This window comes from Rhipicephalus microplus, chromosome X (genome assembly GCF_043290135.1).
Source record: "Rhipicephalus microplus isolate Deutch F79 chromosome X, USDA_Rmic, whole genome shotgun sequence".
NCBI lineage: Eukaryota > Metazoa > Arthropoda > Arachnida > Ixodida > Ixodidae > Rhipicephalus > Rhipicephalus microplus.
The window spans coordinates 493,953,623-493,978,980 of record NC_134710.1 but is presented as its reverse complement, the minus strand read 5'-3'; the positions used below and the strand labels follow the sequence as shown (position 1 = coordinate 493,978,980).

The window sequence follows — 25,358 nt, the reverse complement described above, 5'->3', positions numbered from 1 at the left end:
TTTTACTAGCTCAGATCAGCTACATTTTTTTCAATTTGACTACAACGAAATTTTCACTTGAACGAAATAATTTCTGCGCTCCATGAGTTTCGATGCAGCAGGGTTCGACTGTATTTTGCACACCTCATTTTATACACCAATTATAACAGTGGGTTTTTGTAAACTAACCAGGGGACAAAAGCATGTCATGGATTATCCATATATAGCTGCTAGCTCACACCATTCAGTCCTGTTATTTAGTCCTGTTCATAATACGTAGTATATTAGTTGCTATTAAGAAAATGAAGACACCACTTTTTACTTCAAGTCAGTCAGAAACATGCTTGAGGCTACCATCTGATAAACAGCATGTATCAATTAACACAGGTTGTACATACACTTTTATAGCCAGTAACAAGATTGTTTACCTGTTTCAGTAGAATGTTGATGCCATCGACAAAGTCTGCTATGATAGCCAAGTGGAGAGGCCTGTTTCGGGTACCATCATCCACAGCAGCATTGACATCAAGGCCGGCTTGGCAGAGTGTTTGAAGGGCATCAGTCTTTCTCCGCTCCACAGCAAGATGCAAAGCTGTCTTGCCTGTCGTGGTAATGAGAAAATTTGACTATATGGCAAAAAGTTGTAGATTAAAAAAAAAAAAGAATTCTAAAATTCTAATGCATGGGCAGTCCAATGGGCCCACAAAGCGGCTGAAAGGCTAGGTCTTTCGGTGCCAAAATGAGAGTGGCCCGCTTGGGCTAGGACACTAGCGCAGCCTATTGGACATAAATTAAAATTTTTCATTCATCTGTGCGTGAATATATACTCCTTGAAGGTTTAGTCTACTAGATCCATCAAAATTACTCGGCAAACTGGGCACTGCCACTTAGGGCACAAGTGATACTAACAGTTACAAGTGACCAACGAGAAATGATTGACAAATGACCATAAAAAACAAGGTGCTCAATAGGACTGCATTCTGGAGTATGATGCATCCAAGTACAGTAACAAAATGACAAATAGTGCCAAGCCACAATATAAAAATTATTAGAGGCCAGATTTAAAGGCCCCCAAAATTGCAAATACAGGCACAATAAATTTTTACAATTCAAATTTTCAAAGAAATATGTGTGGGACCTGTGCCTACGACAGAAAAGCAAGAAGAAATTATTAAGTTTATGACGGTACAAAGGCAACACTGGTTTTGCACAGCCATGCAATTTTTTTCTCGTAGGGTTTAAAGAACATGGCCTCTATTATCCAGCATGGTGACTAAAGCGTCCACGGTCAAAAAAACATGCTTCCGGGTCTCTTTCATTTCGGCGTGGCTGAGAAGGGCCGCAGAGGAGCAAATAGGCAGAACGCTAATAAGCCAGAACGCTAATAAGCCAGAAGGGCCTTTCAGCAAAAGAGTGGCTACTTGGGCTGGTTGATATTGCCTTTTGAAAGAAATTTACTTTTCTTAGTGTGCAGGGAACGTTTGAGAAAGAAGATACAGCAGTGAGATAGGACACTGCAGTTTGTCCTATCTCACTGCTTTATCTTCTTTCTCAAATGTTCCCTGCGCACTAAGAAAAGTAAATTTCTTTCAGAAAGGCCTTTTAGCCTCACATTATTTGGGTCTAATTGCACAGTGTCAATTTTTCCTCTGTCTGTGAATGCCCTAAAGGGTCTGACACTAAATTTGAGCGTTTTGAGCAGGTGAAATGCATTCACTGGGTGCTCACAATCTTGTCAGCCAAGATTTGCACACGGGGTGCGCTTTCACAGCATATAAAAGGTGACGTACAATGAGGAATCATCTTGCATACATCAAAGTATATAACACTGCAAGAATCATCCGAGGTTATGTGTGTAATTTGTGCAATCTGTTGCTTGAATATAAGAATGAAAGTGGATAGAAATACTAAAACGTACAAATGAAATTTGTACACATTTCTTTCTGAACTTTGTATCGAGCAAAATGCAAGACTAAGCCGCCTTCATTTCATCTGCGTTGGTGTTCTCGCCATTCTCGAATCGTGCCGATGCCAGCCCTGGCAATGCTTGGCATATTTTTGGTGCATCGTCCCTCAAAGCAGTTCCAGTGGTGAAACTCCTGGTATTATGGTAAGGATACATGATAAGTGTGTATCATGGTAAAGATACATGATCTATGCCAGCCTCTCTAAACTTGTGGACCTAGAGGGTTCTATCCCGCAAAAACAGACAGTATATACAATACAGAGAACGCTGAAACTACTTGGGTGTGTCATGCAAAGTAACCTTGTGTGCAGATGACATGTTGATGCACCTGCGTCGTGTGATCTTCCGGCTCCGAGTCGCTCCAATACAGAAGTGGGCAAGGGAAAAATTTGGCATGTGAAGTCTACACCCGGCAAGTGGGAAAGTTTTCAAGATCACTTCTTCACATCATGCTTTCATGACTCGTAATGAATGAATAAAAAAATTCTAGCGGTACAAAGCTTTCATGGGGCATGCAACAACTTCTAGTGCATGTCTAAGCAATATTTCTCTAGTATAGTGAAGCGCCATTTACAAAATAATTGACAAACAAAACAAAAATCACGTGGACATAATTTTTTTTATCTACACTGTACGTTCGCCTGATGACACTCATTGGTTTTGAATTCGTTCTTCATCGTCCTGTGGCTGCACAGAAGCACCCCCTGTTTCTTACGTATGCGAGCAGATGCCAGGAAGATATTGAGCAGATGATGCAACAAGAATGAATACATGTGTAGAGGTTGATTGGCCTTCCTATTGGCTAAAAGGCTTTGTAGCCTTGAAAGTGGTGAAAGGAACTTATGAGACTGAGTATAGGTTGAACCCCATAGAGTTCCAGAAGCTCAATTTAGCCCGGTAACAAGAATACCGGTCTCCAATTGTACTCAAAAGCAAAACTTGAAAGGATATAGGGCCAGATTTCGAAAATAGGCATTTATAGACATTTTATTTATTTATTTATTTATTTATTTATTTATTTATTTATTTATTTATTTATTTATTTATTTATTTATTCAGATACCTACAGCGCCCAACTGGGCATTATTGTAGGGGGAAACAAACAGGAAAAGATACAGGTAGTAAATACAACATGAAAAGCAACAAACATTATGTAGGAATAAAGATAACATCAACAATCTACACATAAATAGCATTATAAAAAGACTAAACATCACGTTAATAAGAGGTTGATACAGGTTGTACAATACGAAAAAGCAACAAAACATAATAATAAAGTAAAACTTTTAAACATAAATTAACTTTATAGATACATAACCTCATAAGAAAGACAGTAGAAAACACAACTAGGCAGAAGCTGTAAATGGTGAGCTAAAGCTCCAAATATTCCACATATGTCATGTAAAACCTAGTTAAACAAACATTCTGCGAGGGCTTCATCAAAGGAAGTCGGCAATGACAGTACAGCTTCATTCGGGAGACTATTCCAGTCATGGACTGTCCTCGGAAAAAAAGAATGTTTATATAGGTCGATCTGACACCTATATTCCCTAACCTTCAGGGAATGGTCTACGCGGGCAGATCTATAGGTAGGATCAAGTATGTAGGTTTCTTTCCTTAAGCCTGTTGCACCTATAAAAATTTTATGGAAGAGTTTCAGGCGCATGTACTTCCGCCTGTCCTGCATAGACGGCCATTCAAGATTGTCCCGTATATCGGAAGAGCTTTTTTTGAAATCATAGTTTGATGATAAAAATCATGCTGCAGGCTTTTGGATGCGCTCTAATTCGTCAATACGTGTCTTTGTACTGGGGTCCCAAGCGGAACATCCATAATCTAATATAGTGCGAACATTTGAAAAGTAAAGAATTTCTTTTAACTTAGGAGAAGCTTGCTTGAAGTTACGCCTTAGGAAGTTGAGGACCCGACTAGCCTTCGCTACTACGTAATCAGTATGGTCATTCCAGGAAAGGTCATTTTTGTATAAAACCCCTAAATATTTGTATAGCTGGGTACAATCGTGAGGCTTTCGCCATCAAGAGAGTATTTCGTATGTAAAGTATGGCATTTTGTAGAAAACTGGACAATGTTACATTTAGAAAAATTTAGCATCATATTCCACGTATTGCACCATAGTAGTATCTTGTCGAGGTCACTTTGTAGTTGTACATTGTCATTCAAAGTATTAATTTCTTGGTAAAGACAACAGTCATCGGCATACAATCTGAGACGGCTTGATACTCCTTCGCCTATATCATTGATAAATAAAAAAAAAAAGAAGAGGCCAGAGTACAGATCCCTGAAGAACACCTGACAAGACTGTTTTACGTGATGAGGTCATTCAGTTAAGAACAAGACTCTGTTTTCGGTCAGTAAGGTAAGCCTCAATCCACTAGAAAAGCGCCGTGGGAATATTAAGTTCAGACAGTTTTACAAGTAATAAATTGTGGGCTACCGAGTCGAAGGCCTTTTGGAAGTCTAAGAAAATACAGTCCATCTGTTTGCCATTATTAATCGACAAACCTATATCATGAGAAAACTCAATCAATTGAGTGTCGCATGAGAGACCTCTCCTAAAACCATGCTGTGCTGGGGTTAAAAAATTGTTTTCTTGGAGATGAGCCATTAGGTTAGAGTAAATGATATGCTCTAGTACCTTGCATGAAACACTAGTTAGTGAAATAGGTCTGTAGTTTTGACTCTGTGTGTTATTGTCACTTCTGAATATAGGAACTACATTTGCTGTTTTCCAGTCACGCGGTAAAGCACCGGAATCAAATGACTTTTGATAGAGAATCGTTAGAAAAGGGGCAAACGATGCAGCACAATTCTTTACTACATAATTCGAAATGTGATCGGGTCCAGGGGCTGACTTCACATTCACTTTTCGTAGTAGCGTTATTATTCCCTGCTCGCAAAAGGATATATCACTCATTTGTGGTAAGTTCAAAAGAGTTTTCAGGCCACTGGCCTGGGGGATCGACCGTACAAATACAGATTCGAAGCAGTTACTGAACTGTTCAGCCTTTCCTTTGAGGTCACCGGCATAATTATTGCCATCTATATTATCTGGAATGAGATCCTTCATCGTTCGCTTGGTTCTGACGTACTTCCAGACTTCTTTTGGGTTAGCTTTTAATTTTTCGCCCATTGCATCTAGATATGCGCTTTCTGCCTCGCACATTTCTTTTGCTATAATTTTACCAAGTTCCTTCATCTTGCTGAAAAGGTCTGGAGTCGGCGATTTGCAGTACCTGCGATACAGGCGGTGTCGTTTATTTATCAATGCGCGAATATTTCTACTAATCTATGGTTTATCTGCCTGACGCTTAGATGTGATTACTCGAGACGGAACGAATGACTTCGTGAGCGATAAAAGTTTGGTTTTCAATAGGTTCCATGCAAATTCTACGTCAAGGGCAGAAATGTGCTGTTTTAAAAAAGGCAGGAATTCATCAAGCTCCTGTGATAGTGAGGCAAAATCGGCCCTATCATATTGGAACACCTGTCTCGAAGGAGGAATATTGCAACGCTTTAAAACACAAGATAGGTGTGCAAGAACAATTTCATGGTCGCTTATACCGGGTAATAAATTGACAGAACTAATGAGAGTGCGTTCAGAACAAAACAACAATTCTAGCACATTTGCACTATTTGGGGTTATTCTCGTGGGAGTTTGTACGAATTGGAACAGGGTATGTGCATTAATCATTTCACAAAATGCAGAGTAAATAGGTAACGAAGTGGTTATTTTCGGCTGGTGACAGAGCCAGTCAATATTTGGTAAGTTAAAATTTCCTCCAAGAACAGTATACGTTGCATCTAAGGACAGTAGTATGTTATTTAAGTCGAATATATATTGAGGAGTATTGGAAGCAGGTGGTCTGTAAAACGACCCAAATGCTATCGAAGTGCCATTAGCTAGGGTGACCTTGCACCAGGCTGTCTCACATGACGCACTTTCAACCTCAATACGAGTAGAATTCAGACTACTGTGAACCATGACAAAAACACCACCGCCACGTGAGTTACGGTCCTTGCGGTACACTGTGTAATTTGATGGGAATATCTCATTGTTAGTTATAGTGCTGTCCAACCAAGATTCAGTACCAATCACTACTTCAGGGGTAATCAGATCTAACAGCGAATCCAACTGCTCTTTTTTGTTTTTAATACTGTGACAATTTATGAGAATAACCTTCAAGTCGTTCACTTGGGGCAGTCGTTTTTCGGGAGCATTCCGTGATGGCTATTGGCTCGCCCGGATTACAGAATCACTCTTACTGTCATAGAAAAACACTTCATGTCCCATAATTAGCTTATTGAAATTCAATTTAAAAGAACCACCGCGGTCACGGGCAAACTGAGCCAATTTCTTTCGAGCAATCCTGACATTTTTCTATTAATCTTGGCCGATAGAAACATTTGTTTCCCTCAGCTTTGAAGCAGCCGCAAGCGCTCGTTGTTTATCTTTCAATGACAAGAATTTGACAATAAGCGGCCGTGTTGATTCTACTTGGTACTTCCCCAATCGGTGTGCTCTTTCAAAGGATGTTGGACTGACTGAGATATCTAGTTTATCAGAAAAAAAGGAAATAACATTTTCTTCGAATTCTGTCCAACATTAGTTTACAGTGTCCAGAAGGCCGTAAATTATCAAGTTGTTACGGCACGATCGGTTATCTAAATCATCTTAGCTATCATGCAATGCCGCCAGTGATGAAATGGTTGTTTCAACACGTGTGGACATATTTTCAATTGCCGCTTTTACAGCAGTACAGACGAGGCGCACGTTTCTGCGCGTTCCACCTTGGCAGCCAGTTCCATTACTTTTGATTCAATCGCCTGCTGGTCGGACCGAAGCGAACGAATTTCGTTAAGAATGTCTGTCTGCGTTTGAATCAGTGACGGTATCTGCATGATAGCCTCAAACATTTTCTGTTCCTGCTCAGCTGAGAGAGGTCCAAGGTTTTCCGCGATATCACCACAGCATATTAAACACGTTTTGATAATGGCCACAATGCATTCACAGTAACACCCGATACAACTTATTAGGTCAACAGCAATCATACGCACACGGCGAGTGGGATCTGATGCCAGTTTTTTTGAACGCTTTACCCCTTACAGTACGATAGGAATAACCAACCTGTAGAAATACAGCGTGTAAGCTTCTGGCATTCATGGCGGCGCCAGATCACGAAGTGGCTGGGAGGAGGAGCAGCTTAAGTAGTTTTCCGTCTTCCGATGGGCGTTGTTACCAACCAGCAAAGTCGTTGACAGCTGGCAGCGCTGATAAGTCCAGTGGCGCTTGACGAAACCAGGCATCGATGGAGGCCGGGCACGTACAGTTCGCACAGCCGACGTTATCAATAAGAAGACACGTTGCGTAGGTCGAATGAAAGGCAGTCACCACCTGCAGAAGCTGTAGAAATACAGCATGTAAGCTTCTGGCATCCATGGCGGTGCCAGATCCTGAAGTGGCTGGGAGGAGGAGCAGCTTAAGTAGTTTTTCGTCTTCCGATGGGCGTTGTTGCCAACCAGCAAAGTCGTTGACAGCTGGCAGCGCTGATAAGTCCAGTGGTGCTTGATGAAACCAGGCATCGATGGAGGCCGGGCACGTACAGTCTGCACAGCCGACGTCATCGATAAGAAGACACGTTGTGTAGGTCGGATGAAAGGCAGTCACCACCTGCAGAAGCTGTAAAAATACAGCATGTAAGCTTCTGGCATCCATGGCGGCGCCAGATCTCGAAGTGGCTGGGAGGAGGAGCAGCTTAAGTAGTTTTCCGTCTTCCGATGGGTGTTGTTGCCAACCAGCAAAGTCGTTAACAGCTGGCAGCGCTGATAAGTCCAGTGGCACTTGACGAAACCAGGCATCGATGGAGGCCGGGCACGAACAGTCTGCACAGCCGACGTCATCGATAAGAAGACACGTTGCGTAGGTCGAATGAAAGGCAGTCACCACCTGCAGAAGCTGTAAAAATACAGCATGTAAGCTTCTGGCATCAATGGCGGCGCCAGATGTCGAAGTGGCTGGGAGTAGGAGCAGCTTAAGTAGTTTTCCGTCTTCCGATGGGCGTTGTTGCCAACCAGCAAAGTCGTTGACAGCTGGCAGCGCTGATAAGTCCAGTGGCGCTTGATGAAACCAGGCATCGATGAAGGGTGGGCCCGTACAGTCCGCACAGCCGAAATCATCGATGAGAAGACACGTTGCATAGGTCGAATGAAAGGCAGTCACCACCTGCAGAAGCTGTAGAAATACAGCGTGTAAGCTTCTGGCATCCATGACAGCGCCATATCCCGCCATTTATAGTAATTTAGATCCCGACATTTATAGTAATTTAGGCACAAACATAAAAATAGGCATTTATAGGCACTATAAAAACTCTATAAAAACTTTTTTTACTCTCTATTTCATGCTCATATATCAAAATGGCACGATAGCAACAAAAAAAGAAAAATTAAAATTGGCATTTGCCTATAATCTGGTCTCTGATAATCATTCATCATATCACTTGTTTTCTGTCACATGCAAGGTTCTTTTTATGTGAGATGTTCATCATATCACTTGTTTTCTGTCACATGCAACATTCTTGTTATGTGAGATGTTACAATTTTCACCACCAAAAGCAGAAAGAATAAAAATGTTTTAATGCTTATGCTTTACCGGGACATAGCCATATTCACACTGGACATGAAAGGAATGAAGAAAGGCAATCCTGAGGGTACAACCTCAACAAAAACCAGCAGCCAAGGGGTGTTAATTGTGCTGTTTAAACGTAGATGAAAGGACAACCAGCAGGGACCGAACCTGCAATGTTTGGATTGCTCTCGCCAAATGAGCTGCGGCAGTGCTCGCCCCCTCGTCCTCTTTATAAAGAAATTTTATGTGGATGCAACCTCAGCTATGCCGTTTGCAGCCTTTTTATCGTAGGATACTTTACAGCACAACGGGTTAGAGATGGACAGAGAAGGGACACAGTCTCCGTCGCCTATAACCCATTGCACGGTAAAATATTCTACGATGAACATTCACTAACTTGCCCAACTTGCAATTCTGCTTCAGCATCTTTCCTTTTGCCAGATGGCATCACTTAGCATGTGATCTTTCATGGACAGACAACTGACCCATGAGTCTTTGCATACTACCCGAAGGCATCAAGTCTGTTAGAATGAGAACACCACTATGAATAAACGATGAAAATTTTCGAGGGCTCATTTCATTATTTTCACACAATCTTAATGAAGAACATGTAAATATTTTAAGCATATTACATTAATTGTGATATAGATGTGAAGGAAATTAATGAAAGTGCCACTCACCATGGTTGCGAATGGCACTGAATAACACTCTTAGGTTTGCATGCACATAAATACCCAATATAAATGGACATGACGGTGACCGTTGCCACAGCTCAATCGGTAGGAACATCAAGCCTGTAATTCAAAGGTTGCAGGTTTGGTACCTGCTGGCCGCAAGTTGTCTTTTTGTTCACTTTATTCTGTTCACATCTACATCATAACGTAGAACAGACTGAAAGCAGTAAAACTAACTTTACGTTCCTTGGCTTCATTAGTTGCTGGCTAAGGACATAAAATGGGCCTTTGATTACATGTGAACTAATAGATGGTGTAATTACAATAATAATAAATAATACTGCTATCACTGAAGAGTGTGGCATAAGTTGTTTAGATTACTAATGCCTTAAAGTGAAACTATCATTAAAGGGCCCCTCACCAGGTGACATAATGAATTTTTGTTTGACACTACAAGTTGTTGTGCACTCAATAAAGAGCACTATGCCACAGAATTTTCTAATTGATCTATTAAAAGCTGACAAAACCATTGATTTGAGGCGACGCGAAACCATGATGTGAGAAGGTGAGCTTACAACACTTGCTGCTCGCCCTGTGTAGCCTTCTCAAGCCAAATCCCTTTCCTGCCCTTTTCAGCACGCGAGCGGGAGGATCATATGACACATACACATGAACACATCATGTACTCACAAAATCGTGAGTGCATGATGTGCCCAAACTAGCTCAAGCTCCAAAGACTCCAAGTGCCCAAGACTTTAGCTCAAGCCCCCAAGTGTTGTGTCGGCGTTCTCTGCACTTGATCTCTACAAGTTATGCCGAATGCGTCGTCTCCAATTGCTTGGCTTTGAACTTATAACTGAGAACGAAAGCTGCGACATTTGTATGGATGCGAGACTAAGGGTGTGCAGCATGGACATTTAGCTAGACACAGGAGAATAAATGAGCCCAATTAGTACTGTAATGTGGTAGAAAAATCAATACCATTATAAGGGATGTCATCTCTGCGATGCACAAAGTGCAAAAATACAAATGCAAGAGAAACAGAGGCAGATTATTCTCACATCTCCCTGCGATTCACAGTAAAAAAAAACACACACACACACATACATTGTTTGTGCGTTTTATTATTGTTCTCAAGTTTTATTCATCTACTCAAGCAACAAATTACACAAACTCCATGTGTCAAGTCAAATAATTATTGCAGTGTCACGTGCTACTGTGGGAAACTTCAGAGCACAGGTGTCCACGTGTTGGAGCGACGTCAAAGCACTGTAGCTATATAGGGCCATTTCTTTTCACCCTCTCATTCTCTCTGCATGCGCCTGCGAGAATGGCAAGCAGATTTCAGCTTGAAATTTCAGCCACTTCCGCCACGCACCGCGTTGCAAATGTTGGCAGATACGATCGTGAATGCTCAGTGTATGCGTTACACTCATCAGGTCAAAATGGTCAGACCTGGTTAGGGGCCTTTAAGCATTTGGTTAAATGCAACAACAGAACTGTAATGTCCGTCACAACATTTGCAGAAAGTGAAAAACTTTTTGCATGTAATATTAAACAGCACGACCCAGAGGCTCCTTTTGGACACCTTGCACATAAGCTCTCCACAGTTGACACCAGTATTGTGAAGGCACAAAGTAAAAGTGCTAAGCCGCTATTTAGATTAGCAAAAATCTTTTAGACTACCGTAAAACCTTGTCGATAATTTTCTGCTTAATACTATTTATCAGTTCAGCACACTCACAATTAAGAAATTAACCCAATTAAGATTGTATAACTTTGATCGTACGTTTATTTATCACATTTTTTTCCCAGTAACGTATCAACAAGGTTCTACTGTACTTACAGCTAGGCAAAACTCATAACCTAAGTGGGTGCGTGAGCATTACCAAGCTTGGGCGTCAAAATGCATAAAGTGCAATACCCATATTTAATCGCGTGATCCTCGCACTCACATAATCTTCGCACCCCTCCCCCCCCCCCCCCCCCTCATCACCAACAAAAATTCAATTTTTTTTTCCACGAGTAATAGACCCTTTTCATAAATACGCCACCTGACGGTGAGCTTTTCGTCAGTTTAGATTTTGCAAAAGGTTCTGGGATAGAAGCTGCCATGTATAGGGCAGGTGGTGTGTGTGCACGCTTCGTACGTGTATCCTACCACCAGTAAAAATAGTTCCACAATAGCCCCCATATTTTCAACGTGATATATAAAAATTCCTCCATTATTTTCTTCGTGGAGCCATTTGAGACAAAACACAGCTCACACCAGTAAGATATCCGTATTTATTTTAATTCACTCGCTGCGGCTTCATGTTTTGAGCGGGAGAAAAAGTCCCACCTTCTTACGTGTACCTTAAATGCTGAGCGTCATCTGCGTCTACATGAAACGCTGTTGGTGTCGTCTGCTCCGGCGCCCTATACATGGCAGCACGAAGTAGTTGTGTAATGGGCGCTTCGGGCACCCTTTTACGAAAAGGCTATCGCAACCCCGCAAATTGCAGCCGGAATGTCGTTTGCTCCTTCCAACCTCCACTGACGATGATAGCGCACAGCAGCCTGTCACCCACCTGGCGCCATCTCTTAAGCATTATGCATACTATCAACACATGAAGGCCCTGTCTAAGCCAAGCCAAAGCGGCAAGTGTGAGTTGTGACGTGTTAGTGTACATTATGCCAGTACTGTGGTTACCTTATGAGACGATTCTAAAGCTACGCGACTCCTTTAAAGTTTAAAGTGATTGATCATGCACCAAACAATGGTAACAGGGCCACTGGTATGCACTTTGGAGCGACGAGTTTTCTGTTCGCTACTGGCGATGGCAGCACGGGCAGCTGAAAGCCAACACGACGCGCTGCACATTCCGTGTGCCTAAGACTGGAATGAATGATAAAACTCTATTTTGTCCACGGAGAAATGAAATCTAAGGAGAGGTCGTCGCAGTGTGAGCTACAGAGCAAAAATTGTGGTGGCTTTTGCAGACGGGTTGTGGGAATAGGTAGGTACACCGGCATCTCGTGTCCTCTGTATCACCACTCGAATGAGCGCCTTGTTAATGAAGTTCTGAATGTGCATTTGTATGCAGCTATTGCATTTCACAGATGATGCAAAGCACTATAAACCTACAGTGAGTATTGGTCTTCACGCTTGTGAGTTTAGTTTATGTCGCTTCAGATCAAAATGGTTGTTTTCAAAGCTCGCGACCACTTCTTCGAAAATGGTTGGTGCCGCAGCTTCGTTGTTTTTTTTTTCGCATTGTGCTGCTTATGCGAAGGCAGCCTAGAATCCCTAGACGAGAATGGCAGCGTCTACAGCTCTTAATGCGACGGGCGGTGGTGAGCCATTCTCGCGTACAAGGATCACAACTATCGAAAAGCAGTACGTGGCCCACTTTTCTCACTGAAGCTTGCCGAGTCAAGAATCAGACGTGCCTGACATAGCAAGGTGATTTTTTGCTTGAATTATTGCTTTCTTTTTACGTTTTGCATGCAGTAGCCAGGTTTTCTCTAATATGGTCACAGTCAGCCGACCCAACTGCTTCGAACGATACTCATGCGCACGTAACATGACACACATGATAAAGAATGATTCGGAAGTGCTTCATCTGGCTAAATAGCAAGACAAGTTAAATAAAATTTCCCTGTTATATTTTCTTGGCAAGGTTCTGTTTGGCGATGCACAAGTGGTTGCCAGACCGGGAGGGTCAGTGTTGCCAGACTGCCACTAAATTTGACTGAAGAATTTTTCCGTGTAGTTTGTGGGAATCGAGAGCGCCCTCCTACCTGGCGCTTCGTTTCCCAGCTGCCGCGCATGCGCCGACGGCGTAGCCCGGGCGCGCATAAGCACCGGCATCCGCCAAGATGACTGCCAGGGCGCCTCTTGGTCTGGGCCAGTCAACCGTCGGCTCCTTCCCGCGTTGGCATGTCTGGGCACGCTACGCTGACGCGCTGCGCGGGCCTACGTCACAACGCAGCGCCATTTCCCTTTGGGCGTGCGTGACATCCTCCTCTCCTACGAGCCATGTTGCGCCTGACGATTCGGTCGTCGCGGCAGATGCTCTTATGCCTCTACGAGAGGTTGACGTGGTGCTTAGCAGGCGGCTTCTCATTCGTGGGTTCGACTTCGGCCCTTGTGCGGGAGTCGTCGCACCCTAGGCAAGCGTACTTGCTCGGTCTCGCGGAGTACCCTATACGGCCTGCAAGCCCGTGAGTGTCGCACTGTGCTGCATCTTGGGTTAATAAACCCATTGTTGTTGTTATCCTGCTTCGTGCGTGGTTTCTGCGCCGTGCCGGAGAAATCGACGAACCCGGCCGCAGCGTCTTCACACACAGCGGCAGTGGAAGAAGTCGCATCCCTACACGGTTGCGCTTAGTAGGTAAGCCTAGTGCAAACCTATCTCCACAAGTTGTGGCTTCTCCATGAGGGTTTGGTGCCATCTGCGCTGCATTTCGCGAATGCATGAACGACGCTGGCCGTTTTAATTAACGGAATGAACCGTACCTAGCAGAAGCCGAGCGTCGTGCTGCCGTGCAATTAAGAGGACATTTTAGTTAATGGAATGAACCGTGCACAACAGAATTAATTTTAATTAGCGGAATGAACCGCGCCTAGCAGAAGTCGAGCACGGTGCTGCTGTGCAATTAAGAGGCTGTTTTAGTTAACGGAATGAACTGTGAATGAGAGAATTCGTTTTAATTAACAGATTGAACTGCACGTTACAGAAGTCCAGCGTGGCACTGCTGTGCAATTAAGAGGTCAATTTAATTAACCAAATGAACGGCGCCAAGCAGAAGTCGAGCGCGGCGCTGCTGTGCAATTAAGAGGCCAATTAAGAGGCCAATAATTAACGAAATTAACCGCGTCTAGCAGAAGTCGAGGTGCATTCTGTTACTGTGTGCGTAGCTGTACAATTAAGATATCGCGTCTCAGTGTTACGGATGACGGGGAAAACTGAATATAGTCGCAGGAGGTGACGCGCTGCCCATCTCCCCCCTTACTTTTCTTTTTTTTTCTCAGCTGATCGTGCCGCGTCGACCGCGCGCTACGACGGGGGACGCTACGCTTCCCCTAGCTGTGTCAGCACAAGACATATCGTTCGGACTCGTATACATGTGATGAATAAATGTCCCAAGGCTGGTTAATTGGGGTACGTCAAATATGCTACAGCTATGTATGCCTGAAAGGCTGCTTTATCGAAGCAGATGGAGCGAATTAAGTGCGACTTGCGCGTACCTGTAAATAAGACCTGGCCGACGAGCCGCCGTCGCTTACAGGGCCCCACCCACAATAAGCACAAATTGTCTCTCAGCTCAAGAGCACAGTATAAAACAATAGGGTGGGTACATAAGAATAAAATGGCATAATATGTCTCACTACACGCTCATCACTCACGATATGGCAGGGATCACTAAACGAGATATCAGCGAGCGATCACCTCCATTAATCGATGGAAAGGGTCTTTCACGTTGGGACATGCAATGACCAAGTACGTCACGAGAGGCAAAAAAAGGAGTCTTGCCCCTCTCTACTCTGCATCGTGAGTGTCCCGCAGAGCTGGGACAGCTAGCTGTTTCCTGCAACGATTGTACCTGAAGTGTGGGTCTGCTCGTTTTTTTGCCGGAGCGATTGTACGTGACGACTTACTGCATCCTGGGTCACCATAATTAAGCCGAGGTCCTTGCGATTTTTCCACCACTCGGATGTCGGTGGCCGCATTTGTGCTGTTCCCGACTGTCTGCAGGTCGAACTGCCGCTTGAAGCAATGGCGTCTTTGACAGTCCAATGACGCGACGCCTCCTGAAATGGTGACAATGTACTTTGCACAACTAACGTTACGGCATTTTATAAGGATCACGATCCTAAAGCTTAGGGATGGTGGCCGAGATAGGGAGCACCAAATAAGGAAATTTAAGAGGTTTACGTGAGCAAGTTTGGCCTTGTCTCGATGCTCAATGCACAGAGATAGAGTACGTGCCCTAGGTGGTGTACTGTTTACGTGATACGTGGGTCGCATCACATAGCATCACGTAACGTCGTTCGCCCTCCCGCTCAAGTCACCATTGCTCACAAGAGTGGAAACTTGGGCTAGTTGGTGCGTAGTCATATTTGCAAGATGTTTCAGCGCGCGAACAAAGGAAAAAGGACAGGGTAGCGAGAAAGAGACAAGGCCATTGCTGTGGAGAAGGAGGGGCACCGAAGTGGAGTACATGACCTAGGTGATGTACGATTCGAGGCGTCTTCGCCTATCCCGTATTTTCACACATAGGCTCACGTCGCGTCAGCGCCGTGACCCACCCCCTCTTTCTCCACAGACACTCACGTAGCGTCAGGTCGGCGCCATGTCAACATTAGAGGTCTAAAAAGGTTTTTTTTTTATGGCCATGCCGATTTCAGGCGTCTTTGCCCATCCCGTCTTTCTCCGCAGGTGCTCGCGTGGCGTTAGGGTCGTGGCCCATCCATTCTTTCTCCACAGATGCTCGCGCCACGTCGGCGCCGTGACCCACTCCCTCTTTCCCCACTGATGCTGCATCACGTAGGAGCCCTGTCAACGTTAGAGCGCTCTATCCCCCTTTCACTTTATGACCCTTATAAAATGCTGTAACGTTAGCCATGCAAGGTACACTGTTACCGTTACCAGTTCAGGAGGCGTCTCGTCATGGCCACGCCACGGATGTACCCCAGCAATATCGAAATCGCCGACATCGTAAGGTACCCTGCCGCGGAAGAGGCCTTCCTTCATGAAATTCAACTCTTGCCTGCGCCAACGCTTCGACCGGCAGTTCGATCTCAGGCAGCCGGAACAACAATGGGGCGGCCACCGACATCCGAGTACTGGGGTATTTGCAAAAATCTCTGTTTTAATCCAGGTGAGCCAGGATGCAGTGAAGAAGTCGTGATGTACAATCACCCGAGAAAGAAAGGAAGCAGACCCACATTCAGGTGCAATCCTTGCAGGAAACAGCTCTCCCAGCTCCACGAAACGCAGGCTCTGCAGGGTAGGCAGGGCCAAGGTTCTTTTTTTGCCTGTCAAGACGTACTTGGTCATCCTAACGTAAAACTCGCTCGACGCGAAATAATATGGCTCATGTACGCCATGGTGAAAGGGTTTCTCGTCAAAGAACACGAGAGAGCTTACAGAGAAGGAGTTGAAATTGAGCAACTCCACGCGTACCGACTGGAAAAATTATATAAGAGAAGTAGCACTCGAAGAGCTGCGCACACAGCCGGCGATGGGTGGAGTGGGCGAGGTCGTCCAAATCGACGAATGCCTGTTGAGGCGTTGGCGCAAGGCGAATCGAGGTCGCCTGCTGACTGGCGACAATGTTCCTTCAAGGCGCCGCAACAATTATGGTGGCATTTCTAACAAGAGCCCGTAAATTTTCGGCATGCTGCACGTGTACACGAAGGAGTTGAGGCTGTTTCAAGTGGATAAAAGGGATGCTGCCACCCTTGGTTCACTGATAGCCAAGCACATTCTTCCCGGGAGGACGGTGTACAGCGACGAGTAGGCCGCGTACCAGTGCATACCCAGACTTGTGAATGCCAACGGAACACCGCAAAACTTAGATTGGCAGACCGTGATCCACAGTGTCAGCTTCGTTGACCCTATGACAGGTGCCAACACGCAAAGGATTGAGAGTGAATGGCGAAAGGCTAAGCGCCGTCTCGTTCGCAACAGCAACAACACGACTACCTCACTTATGCCGTCTCACCTTGCCTGGCTTTGATGGAGGTCAATCAACGTACGTCTCAATGTGAAAGACCCTTTTCTTCGATTAATGGATGTAATTGCTTGCCGGTACCCAGTTTAATTGTGATTAGCGCGTAGTGATACGTATTGTCATTTTATTCTTATGTTTATATTATCATTATGTTGTATTATTATTGTCATTGTTGTTATTATTATTATGTTTATTATGTCATTGTATTCTTATTGTTTTATACTGAGCTCTTGAGCTGAGACACAATAAAAGAAAATTATTTGGAATTTTTGTAGTTTGTGCTTATTGTTGGTGGGGCCCTGTAAGCGACGGCGGCTCGTCGGCGGGGTCCCATTTACAGGTACGCGAAAGTCGCGCTTAATTTGCTCCATCTGAGCAGCCTTCCAGGCGTACATAGCTGTAGCATATCCGACGTACCCTGATTAACCAGCCTTGGGACGCTTATTCATCACATGTATATACGAGTCCGAATGATATGCCTTGTGCTGACACAGCTAGGGGAAGCATAGCGTCCCCTGTCGTAGCGCGCGGTCGACGCGACACGATCAGCTGAGAAAAAAAAGAGAAGTAAGAGGGAAGGGGGGCAGCGCATCATCTCCTGCGACTCCATTCAGTTTCCCCATCATCCCTAATACTGAGACGCGATATCTTAATTGCACAGCTGCACACACAGCAAGAGAACGCGCCTCGACTTCTTCTAGGCGCGGTTCATTCCGTTAAGTAAATTGACTTCTTAATTGCACAGCAGTGCCGCGCTCGACTTCTGTAACGTGTAGTTCATTCCGTTAATTAAAACGAATTCTGTAATGCACGGTTCATTCTGTTAATTAAATTGACCTCCTAATTGCACGGCAGCGCCGTGCTCGACTTCTGTAATACGCGGTTCATTCCATTAATTGAAACGAATTCTGTAATGCACGGTTCGTTCTGCTAATTAAAGTGGCCTGTTAATTGCACGGCAGGACCACGCTCGACTTCTGCTAGGTGCGGTTCATTCCGTTAATTAAAACGGCCAGCGTCACTCATGCACTCGCGAAATGCACCACCGATGGCACCAAACCCTTACGGAGAAGCCACAACTACAGGAAAAAATTTTTCAATCAAATTTAGCGGCAGTCTGGCAACAACCACACCAAAGGCTGGCAACTGATTAATGCAACGCCAAACAGAACCTTGCCATTTTCTTTTGTATGCCAAACTTATACTGTATCTCCAGAAAAAAAAAACAGCTTTTTGTAGCGATTATCAGGCCGATTCACACCATTGCTCTCTTGAATTCAGTGGAAGAAACATAAAGTGCAAAGCTGCAAGTGCATTGTAGATTCACAATATGAACAGTAATGAGGGTATACAAATGGCTCAAAGGCGCTATACAAGCGAGTATCGCAGCACGTTTGCTCGTAATCAGCCCAAAAGTTTTGCTTTCCCAGCTCATCTATCAGATGGCAGTGGTGGTGCAGCCTGGAGCGTCCATAATCAGCTCGCCCCCCTCTCTGGCATCTGTTGCATGTGTGCGAAGTGCCGTAGTGTGCCTACCTTTGTGAGGAGCACTTTACTCTTCCGACTTCGCAAAATGTGACGTAACGGCCTCTCCTCAGAATATTTTTTTCCTACATGATTTCGTCAGATGGTAACTGCAGACGACTTTGTGTTAGATTGTCATCACCATCATACACTAACCTTTTGCGGGATCCCATGACGAACGCTATCGTTACGCTCACAAGCTTTGCATACAGTATTTCAAAACTAGAGTCTCTACTATTCACTTGCAGCTTATGTGTCTCAAATATACCTTGCCTTGTGTTGAGCCTGTGGTTTTATTGTCAAGGTATGTCTTGATTAGTACTTCTCAAAGCTTGTAGATAGTTGCTAGCAAGAGAATATAGATTTGTGGCCACTTTTTTGGTTTTTCATTGCTTCGTATACTCTTGCAGCCACTCCGTTTTTTGGGGGGCTCTATATGTTTCGAGCTCCATATGTTTTCGCGAAAAATTTTCCTCGCGTAATTCTCGCACCCCTCAACTTTTCATCGATTTACCATGAACAAAAGTGCAAGGCTTATATGAGTAAATATGGTATTTAGCATGCACAGTGCAATGTTCAGCATCTACTGGTTTAGATATTCAAGAATACAATACTCAAGAGACACTCAAGAATACAACACTGCCAATAGTCCTCCAGTGTCAGACACTGCTAAGCTTAGAATGTTGTGCAACTAATTAGTCTTAATTAAAGGCCACTTTTTGTTTTTTTGAATGTTCAATAGAACGTTATTTGGGCCTAGTTGGTACATATTTCTTAAATGAAATAGTCATCATCAGGCTGAACACGCCCACTGCTGGGCAAAGGCCTCTCCCATGATCCGCCAATCAACCCAGTCTTGTGCTTTCTGTTGCCACGTTATACCTGCGAACTTTTTAATCTTATCAGCCCACCTAACTTTCTGTCTCCCCTTCATGCATTTGCCTTCTTGGGAATCTAGTTTGTTACCCTTAATGACTGGCGGTTATCCTGTCTATGTGCAATGTGCCCGGCCCTTGTCCATTTCTTCTTCTTGATTTCAACTATGATATCCTTAACCCCGGTTTCTTCCCCGACCCACTCTGCCCTCTTCTGGTCTCTTAAGGTTACACCTATCAATTTCCTTTTCATCGCATGCTGCGTCATCCTCAATTTAAGCTGAACCCCCTTTGTAAACCCCCTGGTTTGTGCTCCGTAGGTAAGTACTCGCCACATGCAGCTGTTAAATACCTTCCTCTTGATGGTTAGTGGCAGATCACCAATCATGATTTGAGAATGCTTATGTAATGTGATCCACCCCATCCTTAATCTTCTACTTATTTCCCTTTCATGATTCGGCTCTGCGGTTACTACAGTCGACTCTCGTTAATACGAAGTTCACGGGGACCGTGAAAAACTTCGAATCAAGCGGAATTCCAATTAACCACAATGAACGAAAAATACATTTATTTCAAACAAGTTTATGAGAAAAAATCTGTGATTGCCGTTTGCTTCTGTTTGCTGAATCTGGCAGCAGAAAGCAAGTCCTGCAGGCTGTATATGTGCCTGAGTGCTTCCTCGGCGTAGCTCTCAGCAGTGAAAAACCGCTGCGCGAGGGCAAGGCCTGCGGCTACATCAGCAGCCCGCGGTAGTGGGTCACTTGCGGCGTCGTCGTCGTCAACCTCAGTTTCGCGACTAGGCTCACTGGGCCGAACCATCTCCACGATCTCAGGGTCCGACAGTGCACCGCACGTTTCTACCGAACTGTCAGTGGCAATGTACTCCTCAAAAGGGACGTCGCCGAGAGCTGGCAGGAGACCATCAACGTCAAGCTCGCGAGTTGCCATAGTAAATGCACGTGGAGATTCGTCGCACGTGGAAACGCTAGTCCGCACACGACCGTAACGAGATCAACAAAGAGGCCCGGAACCGGAACTGCCGGAGCAGCCGCTTCGTGATCTGGGGCGCTGCATGGAACTGCGATGCCATCAGCTGACGCTTTGAGCTGCGGCGCTGTGGTAAACTGCGATGCCCTTGGGTGCCGGTCGGACACGCATTGTTGTTTAGCACTTCGAAAATAGGAAATTTAACAAACATTACGATTTACTCCGGGGATTTGATTGAAAATAAATTCGAATTAACTGAAATTTCAGACCTCTAGCTCCCAATTACCGAGAATTTCTTCCTGTTGAACTGCATGCAAAACTGACGGGAGCCCCACTCCACTTCCAATTAACCGATAATTCCAATTAAGCGACTTCGAATCATTGGGAGTCGACTGTACCTGTCCTAAGTAGACATACAGTCAAACACAGTTATATCGACCCCGTATATATCCAATTTTCTGGTATATCGAACTCGTAAGTTATGCCCTTGAAATTCCTTTGTAAAAGTATAGAAATTCGCACATTTATATCGAACAGTATTTTCACCCACCTTCGTATATATCGAGCACCGTGCGAGCTGGAAGGTGAACTTAGACACTCGCAGTGCCAGGCCACCTCCGTGCGGCAGCACCCCTCCGCCAAAACCCGAAACGCTCGAAAAAAAGGTAAGGGCGAGAGGTCTCAGACTGCACAATCTCTAGCCTGTGGAACGGTTTTTTTTTTTCGTTTCTCTTTCTCTCTCTCATGCTTTCTCCGTGTACCCACCAGCTCAGAGAGCGGGCACGAAGCAGCCGCCATCCTCCTCCTTTCACCTTTTCTTTTATTTTTTGTTCCTGCCTTTTTCTGTTGCCCTTGCAGGTGGCTATCGCCTCACGAGCGCTCAGTTGCTTCTGGTGTCACATCGTCTATGTACCACCGCATGTGCATCATTTCTCTTTGCGTGCATGGTGTTCGAAGCCGCTGCGAACTCCTTGAATTGTCGACTTCTCCTGTAGCTATGACCAGCATCAAGAAGCACAAGACCCTTGACTATGCGACAAAGTTGAAGGGTATTTAGCGCGTTGAGGCAGGCAAGAAATGTTCAATCATCGCAGATGACTTTGGGATACCACGGAGCACTCCGAGTACCTTGCTGAAAAACAAGGTAGATATCAAGGCAAAGGCAGCAGAGCAGTGAACGTCTGGAGCCTGTCATGTGCGCGCTTCTGCTAATGGGAATGTATAAAAGGCTCTCTAGGCCTGGTTAGTAGAAATCGTGCAAGGAACATTCTGGTAGATGGCCCGATGTTGATCGCCAAGGCCAAATGATTTGCCGTTGCAGTCAGTGAAACAACTTTACCGACAGCAGCGGGTGGCTTCACCGATTTAAGCAGCGCTACAACATCGTTGGCAAAACCAATTCTGGCGAAAGCAAAGCTGTCAGCAGCGAAGACACCCAGCAGTGGATGACGAAGGAGTGGCTGGAAATCTCCGCGAAGTTTTCTCCCATAAGATCTTCAATGCCTGGTGAAACATGAAGACGGACATACTCATCAGCTGCTTCTGGGAGGCAAGCTTCGAGACAGCGGAACTTGTGGAAACCTGTGAAGACAACAACGATGATCGCATACGCGTTTCGCGAGTTGTCGTCCTCCTTTCAGGCAGCAGTTTTATGTGAAGTGTCTGCGGACAATTTTGTGGAAGCGAACTGCAATGTCCAGGCCATTGCTAACCTCACTAATGAGGACATTACAGCTGCGGTCGCAGGGAGCCAGGATGCCTAGGTCGACAGCTCATGTGACGAGGAGGATCATCCAGACGAGGCGCTGGCTGCACGCACGTACTCTGCCGCTGAAGTGGCCACAGCGTTTGACATCATTTGCCTTTGTATCAGCCACATGGAGGGAATCGGGCTGTCGCTCCTGGACAGCCTTGATAAGATCGAGACAACTGTCTTCAACATTTCAAAAATGAAGGAGCAGGCCAAGATTAGTGATTTTTCCCATGCAAATAAATCATTCTGTTGCGGCATGTGCGTGGAATCAGTTGTCATTCTTGAATGTGCCTATTGTAGGTGATGATCCGCTTCAGGTAAGCTCTCAGGGCCTGTATTTTTTGTGTCAAATTTTTCATATATCAAACTAATTCGCGATCCCCTTCGAGTTCGATATATCCGTGTTCGACTTATTTCTATACAACTTCTTGCGTCTCTCCACCTATTTCAAAGTGCTGTTTTCTCCCGAGACTGTTGGACATTACTGTAGTTTTGTACATATTCATTTTCAGACCTACTTTTCTGCTTTCCATGTCTAGTTCAGTAATCATAAGCTAGATTTGTCCCCTGAGTTACTCATCAAGGCAATGTCATCAGTGAATCGCAGGATACTAAGATACTCTCCAATAACTTTTATACCTAACTCTTCCAAATCTAGGGTCCTGAAAACTTTTTTAAACACGCGGAGAATAGCATTGGAGAGATCGTGTCTCCCTGTCTTACACCCTTTTTTATTGGGATTCTGTCACTTTCATTATGGAGAGCTATGGTGGCTGCGATTGGAGAGCTATAATGGATGCAGATTTCTTTTAGTATGTTTATGTAGGGTTCTTCGATACCCTGATTCCATAGTGCCAGCATTACTACTGTCTCGACTGAGTCAAATGCTTTCTCGTAATATATGAAGGATATATATAGGGGTTGTTCTGGGTAAACTGGTGTGTGCAAATTCAGACAAATGACAACAGAAAAGAAAAGACAGGGACAAGTATAACAACTTTGGTTGTATTCTGCACATTTCTCTATTACATGATTAATAGTATGATAATGATTTATCGTTGAGTAACCTGCACGAAATCCTTCTTGGCCCTTTCATTGATTGAACTCTAATGTCTCCTTAATTTTATTAGCTATTATTTTTCAAGTCCTTGACGTCTCCTTTCTTATGGTTTAAGATGATGTTGCCTTTCTTCCATGATCCCATCAAGAGACACTTCGTATATAAGGTGGCCAGTTTTTCTAACACAATTTCTCCGCCATGTTTCAGTAGGTCCATTGTTACCTTATCCTCAACAGCAGCTTTGCCTCTTTGCATTCCTCTAGGGCTGTCCTTACTTTCCCTGTCATTATTGGTAGGACGTCCAATTCCTCTAGACTACAGTGAAATCTCGGTAAAACGAACCCCCCATTAACAAACTTTTCAGATTAACAAACATTTAAAAATCTTGTGCCGACTGCTAATAGTTTCAATGTAAAATTATTTTACCTCTACATACTTCAGAATACCAAACATTTCAGAATAACGAGCGTTGATATACATTACTACGAGCTTATGTTCTGAATTATGTCACGACCACCAGAGCGGTACACAAGCAGACGACAAAGCGAACGATCGCCTTGCTTCTCGGAAGACGCGCAACGGTGTGGAGAGAAAAAAAAAATGAAAGGGCGACTTTCTTTTCTTTGTTTTTGTTGAAACGCCGATGCTACAGGTTTACACGTGAGTGCAGAGGTGAGGGCAACATGGGAGGGCAAGGTCAGCAAGGCAAAGTGGGAGTTGCGGTGCAGGAAGCATGGGTGCGGAAAACCAGAGACAGGGAATGGAACGCGAGAAATTCTCTTTTTTAGCCCTTTTTTTTTTCTTCGATAGAAGCGATGACAGCTGTGACGCTTTGGTTTTTTTTTCAGAGGCCTTGTTTTTTTAGTCGTGTTCATCTCTTTTTGGTGATTACTTATCGCGTCCACGAAGCAAGTCGGCGTGTGCGCTGCGGTGACACTACAAATGAGTTCATCTCTGCTTGCGACGAATAAGTGAAAGCAGTTTTCACTAAGCGACACAATGGATATTCTTCGGCAACTGCAAGGCAAAAAACAGGCTGTTGTGACCAAAGAAACGAATCACACCACAGGAATATGGATGAGCTGGAGGCCTTCATGCAGCAAAAATTGTGCTGCTCGCGTAAAAAAAAATCACAGACTTCTTTAAAGTAAACGTGCATTTTTTGTGCTTACTTGTGCATTTTTTTTCTTATGAAGAACGAGTTCAAGCACTCATCGTTGTAAAGGTAAGTCGTTTTGGTCGGTGAAAAATAAGTATTTGTGATTAATTTTTGAGCTTTTACTACAACGACCTTTCAAAATAACAAACAAATTTTTGCGGTCCCCTGAACTTCGATATACCGAGATTTCACTGTATTATTGTTTCTCACAATATCATCCTGGTAATTTTGGCTTCTGCACAGCTCTCTATATAACTCGTCTGCCACCTCAACTATCCTTACCAAATTGATTATGACATTGCTTTCTTTGTCTCTTACTGCATACATCCGATGTTTGCCTATGCACAAGTTTCCCTACACAGCTTTTAGGCTTCTGCCACTTTTTACTGCCTCAATTCTTTTTATGTTATACCTTCTGATGTCAGCTACCTTACGTCAATTGATAACTTCGAAAGCTCCACTGCCTCTTTTTCTTGGTTCTATTTGAGGCTTTCATGGCCTGTCATCTCTTAATGAGATTTTTCGTTTCCTCAGATAGTTTGCCAGTACGTGTCCTGTCTAGTGACCGTACTTCTAATTTCTATTGCACACTCTTTGATAATACTAGTAAGATTATCATTCTTTGTGTCAATGCTAACATCGGTTACCTCGTTTAGTGCCTCAAATCTCTTTTGAAGTGACACTCTGAACTCCTGTACTTTACCTCTCACCTATAGTTCATCAAGGGCTTTTTGTGTATCAGTTTCTGTTTTTCCTTCTTTAAATCAAGGTGGATACGAACTCTTACCATTTTATGGTCACTAGATCTGATCTTGCTAACTACTTTTACATCCTGTACAATGCCTGGGTGTGCACACAGAATGAAGTATATTTCACTTTTAGTTTCACCATTAAGACTTCGCCACGTCCACTTACGGTTAGCCTGTTTTCTGAAGAAGGTATTCAAGATTCACATATTATTACTAGGCTTTTGCAAATATTCGAATGCTTCGAATATTCCAATGAATAGTTCAGTA

The 25,358-nt window shown here is 44.2% G+C and overlaps 1 protein-coding gene across 26 annotated transcripts in view; it reads right to left on the bottom strand.

The window, feature by feature from the left end:
* The window catches only part of Rel (nuclear factor NF-kappa-B family member relish), a 411,660-nt gene that overhangs the window by 94,354 nt on the left and 291,948 nt on the right, over positions 1-25,358 (bottom strand). For all 26 annotated transcript variants that reach the window (XM_075880947.1, XM_075880950.1, XM_075880933.1 and 23 more), the window contains one exon: positions 408-580. In XM_075880947.1, coding sequence (XP_075737062.1) covers positions 408-580 — 173 coding nt within the window. The remainder of the gene's footprint in view (positions 1-407; positions 581-25,358) is intronic.